The sequence below is a fragment of the Apaloderma vittatum genome, unplaced genomic scaffold, assembly GCF_000703405.1.
Source record: "Apaloderma vittatum isolate BGI_N311 unplaced genomic scaffold, ASM70340v1 scaffold36527, whole genome shotgun sequence".
Classification (NCBI taxonomy): Eukaryota; Metazoa; Chordata; class Aves; order Trogoniformes; family Trogonidae; genus Apaloderma; species Apaloderma vittatum.
This window is the reverse complement of record NW_009728528.1, coordinates 3618-12817: the sequence shown is the minus strand read 5'-3', so window position 1 is coordinate 12817 and position 9200 is coordinate 3618. Positions and strand designations below refer to the sequence as shown.

Here is a 9200-nt window from a genome sequence, read left to right as displayed (position 1 = left end):
TTGGGGAATCGGCCGGTGTGCCGACCAGCGTCCCTGTGTGCTGATAGCTTCTTGCAGCTCTGGAGCACGGGGTGCACTGGGGTGCTTAAAGGCGCTGTTTCCCTCTGGAAATGCCTTACTCCATTTCAGGTCCGTGGTGGCACACAGGCAAGCTCTAACTCACAGTTGCAGTACATTCCATTGCTAAAACTTTGATGTGATGGATACGTTGGTTGGATTTTCAAGTCTTGCTAGTTAGCATTGGACAATGAAGAGCATCTGCCATACTGCCTAATCTAGTGTCATTTATGGTGCTCTCTATCCAAAGAAATTTGATGTGAAAAACCCTGTGTATTTTCTGTTTCCTTCCTGCACAGGATCTGCTCTGCCGAGTCTCACCATATCATACTTGGCAGTAACTTCATCACACAGACATTTACCCAGTATGGTTGCCCATTGCTTTAATCTGAAAATCTTTTAGGTTCTCTTTGGTGTTTTGGTAGAGGTGTATAAATTGATTTCTGCTAGCTGAGGATGCTGAATCACTTATGGTGCCTATAATACATTATTTTATACTTTAATATAGCCTCTATTCTAATGCTTAGTATTAGTTATTTTTTGTTTATGCAATGCTCATATTCCTAAAAGAAGAGGCAGGGGTTAGGATTAGGTTAGGGGAAAGAGATTGTAGTAGTACATTAGCAGTTGGGAAAAATTGAATTAATACTGTTAGAGCATATATGCTAGGTTGGACATAGGTTATAACAGCTATAGAGAGCAGTCCTTATTTGAGGATATGATCTGTAACCCAAAGTTGTGCAATGAGGTTTTTAGTCTGTGAAACTACAGCTCACAGGGCTTATATTTTTTGTATCTCTCTAGAGCTGTTTATCTTCTGGCCGCGATGTTCACACAATTTCATTCTTGGACATTGCTTGGGTAGTATATTCTTGAAGGAGAGAACTATATTCCTTTTTTGTTTAAAGAAGCATTTGTTACGTTAAGCTGTCCTAAATATAGAAATAGGTGCAGACTTACTGTAAAAATAGTCCAGGGTTAAGAGTGTACTGGATGCTCTTCACACGCTCATATCTAGGAGAAGATGCAAATTAGCTTTGGGAGCTTTCTTCACGCATCCACTGCACTAACATGTCATTTGATGATGGGTAGATTTGTGGTTTTTTGACAAGTGAAGCTTGCGAAAGAAAAAGTTGTTGGTGGTGTTGATGTTATAGGCTTTCATTCACTCCAAACATCACATCCTTTGGAAAATAGCTGTCAGTTGAAAAGTATTTATTTGTAGAGTAAAAAGTCCCTTGACACCTTATGCAGAGCTTCCTTGCTGCACTTGTCCTTGAGAAGTTAATTTCTAATCATGCAAAGAAGAAATTGTCTGATTTAAGGAATCTCTCTATGTCTCATTTTTTCTTTGAACAGTATTGTCAGAAAAGCCAACAACTTTTACAATCACTGTGACATCTGAAGCAGGAGAAAATGATGAAAGTAAGTTGATCATGTCTTAAACATATATAGGAACAGTTTCTCTATAAGCCTAATTCTATTGTCAGCAACTAGGTATACCTCCACTGAAGTCCTCTTAGGAGCCTCATCCCGAAAGTATTCCTCAGAAAATGTAGTTTAAGGAGTGTGGTGATATGTGTTTAGTTTGCAGAAACGTTGCGCTCACAACAGATGTTACTTTCTGACATGCTGATGCTCAAATGCTTTGCAGAGTAGATTCAAAAAGAATGAGTTGTAATCACCCCCATAGGAGCTTACAGCCGGCTTCCCAGATGATTCTTTTCAAGAGCTGTGGGTCCCAATTTCCTGTCTGCTTTTTTGGGCAGCAATGATCACGCAGGCTTGTTGTAAGCAAAGCTCGCTCCAAGTAAGCTTGAGAACTGCTGTTCTGGGTTACTGTGTCAGAAGGAAGAAACTGGTGCTGTCTCCTTCGGTTTTAAAGGAACAAGTAGTGCTAGGAGCAGGTGTCTATGCCGGAGAGACTGCTGGGCTGCTGGTACTGTGAGTCTTGAAGAACTAAGAAATAAGCCACTTCTATTTGGAAGCTTTCTCACTGATATTTTGGCAGGATGTGTGAAAGGAATGTGATTCTCTTTTGCCTTGTTTCCTCATGATCCTAGCTCTGGGTAGCTTCAGCTTGAGTGTGTTCTCCTTAAGTGGTTTTCTGCTCGTTATATTTTACCAGATGTTGTGTCCTTGTCGTAAGTTTTATGGGGAGCCCTGATACTCCACACAGAGGTCGATACTCCAGCCAGGCATGCAGCATTTCAAGCATTAATAGGCTGAGATTCTCTCTAAATCTGTTGTTAGGACACTGCCTCATTTTCTCCAGCTTTAAGTGGAATATGAGGGAAAAGAGATTACTGCTCTAGTACCCACTGTACTGCAGAAGGTTTTCCAGTCTTTCTAAACACCTTTCAGACATTAATAGTCTGTAATAGTTTATGTAAGAGTAAACTTCATCATCTTAATTTCTCAGAACTCTTGAATTATAGTGAAGTCTGTTCATATAGCTTTAATGCCTATGTAAGATGACTCTTCCTTTAAGACAAGAATGTGTTATGGTTTTAAAATCTTCAGGCTGCTGATGCAATAGGGAAATATACAATTAAAGTCATATGAAGTTATCACCATATGTGGTTTGTGTCTTGTAGCTGTCCAAACAACCCTTAAATTTACCTATAGAGAAAAATATCCTGATGAAACTCCGCTTTATGAAGTTGTCTCACAGGAGAATCTTGACGATAATGATGTCACAGACGTAATAAAACTACTAGAACAACAGGTAAGAAAAACGGAATATCTCAGTTTGGCTTGGTATCAGTTTACACTTTAGCTAGAATTTCGCTCTCAAATCAGTTGTTTCCCGAGGTATGTGCTACTGATTCAAAACATGTTCCGTACTGTCAGAACTGACTTTGGGGTACGAATTTGGTACATGACATTATTGAGGTAAATTATGTTAATGACATGAAGGGGCTAACTCAGTGTGCACAGGTATAATAATGAAACAGAAGTGCTCTAGGGCTTCCTCTCTTCTGTACTTCTAGCTTAAGGTGAATATGTTTGTGTATACAATATTTCTGGAATTAAGCCACTTTTATTTGGAAAGACTAAAAAATGCTCCACTGATACTTTATTTTTTTGAATAACAACTATTTGCAGGGAAAGGGCATGAATGTCCTCAACCTTTGGGATCAGTGAGAGCATTGTGAAGGAATGAAGAGGAAACGTTTCTTTTGGCATCAGGAATTTTTGACAAGTCCTTCCTGCCTTCAGATTGCCATAATAGATTCAGTAGGCATTCTTTCACTTCACTTCACTTCACTTCACTTCACTTCACTTCACTTCACTTTACTCCATGTAACCTTCCTTCCATCAACTGATGTGTTTTCTTTTTCCCGGAAAGCTGTCCCGTTTTAAAGGGGCATGTAATGGGATTAAGGAATAAACCATTTCAGAAGAGGAGAGGTTATGAGTGACTGTTATCCCTTATGATACCCAAGTCCTGGGATTTGTATTTCTACTTTGTTTTTTGTTAATGAAAAAGTTTTTAGATGTCTCTAATTCATTGATAACCTGAACACGGGTGTTCATTGTCAGTGTTTTTCTACGTAGCCGCCTGAACGTCACTTTAACTGGATTAATTGGCCGGTTGACTTGAATTTTGTAGCGAGCTTTTGAGACTGGTGCAGCGTGCCTCAACTGGGTTATCTGTATTTGCACAGCATACTGCTTTCTGAATGTACTTGTGCATTCAGCTGCTGAAGGTTTTAGTTTCTTCTGGTTGAAATTGTCTTCTTTGTGTTGTAGGCAGAAGAAAATTTAGGAATGGTAATGATCTTCACTCTAGTCTCAGCAGTACAGGAGAAGTTAAATGAAATAGTGGATCAAATAAAAACACGAAGAGAAGAGGAAAAGAAACAGAAAGAAAGAGAAGCAGAAGAAGAGGAGAAAGTATGTAAAATAATGGTTTTGACTAAAGTTTTCCAGCTTTTTCTAAACACATGGGTCTGATGCAGGACCAGTTCTTGGACTAGCAGATTATTGAGTTCACTTAAGTCATTCCCTCCTCCTGCTTCTTCTAAAGCAGTCTTTTTAGAGGTGTGTCGCATGTTCACAATTCTTTTTAGCATCGCTTCCTAAGGCAAGGATTTTTCCCAGATGAAGTTGAATACCCAGTTATTTTGCTTAAAGAGGCAAAAGGGGATGGGGAGCAAAGCAGGGTAGAATATGGCATGCAGCACACAGGCTGCATAGTCTGAGGAAATGTCTCTTACTGGGTAGACTGAGTGGGTGAAGTGGAAGCAGTGGGACCTGTCTTCAAGACTGGTTTGTCCTGCCTGCATGTGCCATTAGTACTGTGGACTAGTTTTTCCATTAGTGGAATGTGCTGTGATAAAGCCGACTTCTGAGCCTTCACTTTCTTCCTCAGAAATGACTAGAGGGTGATGGGACCTGGAAGGTTCAGTATTTCTGGAAATGAAAGAAGAATAGCTGGGGAAAAAAAAGAATCCTTTTCTCTGTCTCAACAAGATAGAAGGGTTAATGTATTTTAATGGAAAATATTTCATTGTAGATTGCACTTAGAAGTTGATAAGTAGTGCTGCCTACTTATGGATGACCAGTTTGGGTGGTTTGTTGCTAGCTATCACACTGTAGATCCAAAAGTAGTACACAGGTTTTTTCCATAAGAACTTCCACCTCAGTACAGCTCTCCAAAGGGAGAGTCCCATGACAAAAACCGGTAAGAATGTGTTCCTTTTATACTTTCAGGGTTAGGATTAATTTCCCAGAATACTTCTCAGCAAGCAGTGCTTCTGATATGTTGTAATTTAAATAATTAAGAGAATGTTCATCTTTACTCATAGCTTTGCAAGTTGTGTTTGCAGCCTTGTTTTCTGTTCTTTCAGCAACGTTTTCATGGCACTCCTGTTACCATTGAGAATTTCCTGAATTGGAAAGCCAAGTTTGATGCAGAACTACTAGAAATTAAAAAGAAAAAAATGAAAGAAGAAGAACAAGCAGGCAAAAATAAATTAAGCGGTATGATTTAAAGCTGGTCCTGAAGTTTTTGCAATGTTACGGACTATCATGACAAGCCTAGAATTAATTTTTACGGCAAAAGATGATGGTAGTAAATAAACAATGCAATATTATGTTATTGTCCTCTATGTTGCATGAAGTCTTTCTGAGTGCTGATTTTGGGCTAAATACAAAGTGAATAGATTCAGGATTTTTGCTGAAGTCATGAAGGTTCCCAAACTGTGTGCTTAAGCTTCTTTAGTTTTTGTGCCAGACAGTGTAGTGCTTGGAGCTGCTGCTGACAAACGTAGTTCTGGCAGAAATAGCCGGGGTTTGTTTAGCAATGGAAAGAATCTACCTCAGGCAGTTTACTGATTCGGCCTTTATTGCGCAGGATCATACGGTGCCTTCAGGTGATTCAGGTACACACAGGAGTTTGGGATGCAGTTGCTGGACTGAAGCAACACAGAGGCTGGCTGCTGCATATGACGAGCTTGTGACAACCAGTGAGAATGGCTCGGCTGTTTTTGAGAAGAGCTTGTCATAGCAGCGGTTTTGGGCTCTGTGTTTTACAGATCACAGTTTGTCCTGCAGAAAGCAAACTCAGGCAAATCCAGCGGGCAAAATGTGGGTGAAGTTACTTTGCGTGTGAGAACCTCTAAGTAAGAATTCAGTCTTGAGCGTCCTCTTCCACACTCTTCACGGCTCAGCTTTGGCCTGGTTCTCCCATTATTTTGGGTCTACTTTTGAACTGATTACCTGAGAAGACATGACCAATGTGATAGTTCCGTATCACTGTTACCTCTTCTCCATTCTGAAGGCTTTTGAAACTTTTTGGTTAGTTTTGATGAAATTTGACAGAGGGACAAAAAATTTAGTGATAGTAAGTTTCATGAAAAGCTGTGCAGTGCAGGGGACGTGCTTGGTTCCCCTCTGCAGGGAATGCATTTGGGAGTCTGCAAAGATGAGACAGTAGAAATCGGGCTTCTTTCCGTTTTCCTGTTTTTGAAATTATTGTTACCATGCTATGTCTGTTTTCCTCTATATAAGTGTAGTTTATAGAAGCTCCCCTTTTCAAAACTAAAACCAGGCTTATTCTTAGATATCATGAGTGTAACCTCAGAAGAAGTAAAAGGTGTCTTGAATGTTTTATTATGAACACCAGCCAGTCTTGTTGACAGAAGCTTGCATAAACAATGCAAATGTAGATTGAAGATGGGTAGTTCAATGTGGAAAGAGTCCTGAGCTTTTCTTCACCTGTCTCCCAGTTAGAAAGGCTTCACTTTGCTTTGTGTAATTTTTTCCTTCACAGATATATGTGTGGGGGAGACCTGATGATTTGTGTGTAGATCCCAGTTGTTTTTCAAATGGGAAGGATATATTGAAAAAGATGGGAGGAGGCAGATAATTTCCACTTCCCACAGAGGATTTCTTGTGGAATGCAGGATGAGGACTAAATAAGGACTTAGCAAAGGCTGTGGGGATGTATGGTGTAAACTTTGCTATTTCCCATTATTAAGGCCTTAGTAACATTAAAGTGATTATAAGAAACAGTGACCCATCTCACATGTAGGACGAGGAAGCCTGTTTGCTTGGAAGAATCCTGGATGAATAGTCAAAAAATCAAAATGGGGAACTTACAGAAATGAGCAGTTGGAAAAAACAACAACAACAAAAACCCCAAACCCTACTGCTCAAATTGATTAATTTGAAAAGCTTAAAATACCTGTGCTACCTATTGCTGCCCTAGATTTATAGTTATTTCAGAATTCTACTTGCTTATATATTATTTTTTATTTTATTTTCAGGTAAACAGCTGTTTGAAATGGATCACAACCTTGACACCTCTGACATCCAGTTCTTGGAGGAAGGTAAATTTCTGTTTGCTTCTACAACTGAAAAACAGTGGCTTAAAATAGGTCAAAATCCCTAAGCGGAGTCTCTATTATATTTCTGACTTAACATCTTAACTCCATCGCTTTAAGTGAAGAACACTTAAAGTACTACTGTTTTGCTGATTGAACAGTTTTAACTTTTCAGAAACAAAGAAAACATTTTCAAGATGCTAAAGAATATTTATTTGCAGTTTTGAGCTTCAGTTGATCTTGTTTCTGTTGCTTCTGTTCAAGTGTTTGGACTGGAACCAAAACCAAGCAAAACAATTCAAAAAACCAAACCAGAGAGAACAGAACCAAACCCTGGTTTTTCTTGTTTTCTAATAGCCAGCCTTCTTACCCTGAATTTCAAGCACAGATTGGCTCCTTCTCTGTGAACCTCAACAGCAATAGTAAAGGTCTTGCAGGTGAAATTAAATCTTTTTTTGCCTCTGTGCAAACCAAGTCTTCATGGTTTTGTGCTGATTTGTCTGTTATCTTTCAAAAAATATCTGAGCTGGTGCCAGCTGAAAATTTTGTAAGCCCGTACCAAAAGATGTTAAGCTTGGAAAATCTGTTGGAGATAAATAAATCTACTCACAGTCACCTATCTAAAATTTTCTGTGCTGCCTTTTAGTATCTTAGTTTAGAAGACTAATTTTTGGGTTAAGACAATTCATTAATGTAGCTGCATTGTCTGCTAGTGTTGCCAAATACACATGCAGAAGGGAATGAAACATTGGTGAGTATAGACTTGAAATGTCGGTAGTGGAGGAGTTTAGTTTCTTAGTTAGAAGGCATAATTTAACATTGTCTTCCTTCAAAAGTGAAGATGATGATGAAACATTTGGCTGTCTCAAAGCAGAAACAGACCCCTCTGTATTTGGACTCCATGCCTAAATGATCTGGGATTAATATATTTTTTTAATTGTCTTGCTATTAGTGATTAAAAATTCCTGTTCTTATTGCTGTTTGCATTCTATCCGTAAATGCAACAGGGTTACTAACTGCAGTTTAATATGACAGTGCTGTGCAATAAATAGTACTAATTGTTACAGCTTAAACAGGATAATGACGTTGTCTTTTAAATAGAAATGGTTATAACAACTCTTTCAAACCCAGTGAAAGAACAGTCTTATCCAGAGGCCAGAAGATGTCACTGTTGATACACACAAATAAAATAGCACTTGTTCTCAAGTTTTGTCCTTGCATTGACATAATTCCTTTTTGGAAAAGATGTGAAAGCATGCAAAGCTTCATCTTGCTTTTAAAATTTAAATCCAAAAGCAAATACATATATGTAGGCATATACATGATATGGGAGGATTTTTTTTAATAAACTGTATGTGTTTCTGTGGTTATGATAGTTGCAAGTATTCCAGCTGTGAGGTCCTGACCTCCTACTTTGACAGTACCTGGGAGAAAGAATCTTTGCTGCTATATATTAATGTAATTCTCCCAGTGGATTCTGAGATCCTGTGTGATATTTCTCTTGACTGGGTTTTGGTATGAGAAAAAAAAAAAAAGCTTCACTTCAGCTGTAAAAAGAGAAAATGTGGTGTTTCCTTATTAGTAGCTGTTTGATACATAAAAAGCCAAGTAAGTTAACAGCTAACTATGCTGAAGAATAAGTATGAAAAAGTGTTACACGTTTTGTTGTTCGAGTACCATTCTCCTACTTGTATGAAAATAAATTCTTTATCTGTTCTTTGCAGCTGGAAACAGTGTGGAGGTTGATGAATCTTTATTTCAAGAAATGGATGATTTAGAGTTGGAGGATGAAGAGGATGACCCTGACTACAACCCTGTTAATTTAGATAGTGATTAGACTTTGGAACTGTCTCTGTCATCAGTATGGACATATGTAAGGAGAGAGGACCAGACAGGAAAGCCACAGCATCTGTGGTTTTAGTAATGTGTATTGGTTCTCTCTTTTTTTTTTTTTTTTCCCCCAAAGAAAAAAGCCAAAATATTTTAAATCCAGGAGAATAGTCTTCTGATGACTTTCATCATAAATAAATTTACTTTAATGTTTCCAATGAAAAATTTGAGGAATATTGGTCTGCCTGAAAATGCTGTTCTGTTTTTTCTCTTCTTTTTTCCTTCCCGCTTCTGTAGTTGTCCTTTTGAAGAAATGTGGCAATGTGCAAGATGGAAGCTAAGCACACCTGCATCTGAAGGCTGAGCAGCTGTTCTGCTGTCTTCCCCCTGGGATATATATGGGCAGCTTTGGTGAATAAAAGGGATCACATACTATGCAGTTTATTTTATTTTCCTTCTTTGGAATATTGTAACACTTCA

General features: G+C 38.5%; 1 protein-coding gene across 1 annotated transcript; it reads left to right on the top strand.

The window, feature by feature from the left end:
• The first annotated feature begins 1418 nt into the window (after positions 1-1418).
• On the top strand, positions 1419-8945 carry RWDD1 (RWD domain containing 1). Its single transcript, XM_009874097.1, has 6 exons — positions 1419-1482; positions 2655-2785; positions 3814-3957; positions 4914-5046; positions 6834-6896; positions 8615-8945. The coding sequence occupies exons 3-6, from the start codon at positions 3832-3834 to the stop codon at positions 8725-8727; spliced, it is 435 nt and encodes a 144-aa protein (XP_009872399.1). The 5' UTR covers positions 1419-1482; positions 2655-2785; positions 3814-3831; the 3' UTR covers positions 8728-8945.
• Positions 8946-9200: the final 255 nt, after the last annotated feature.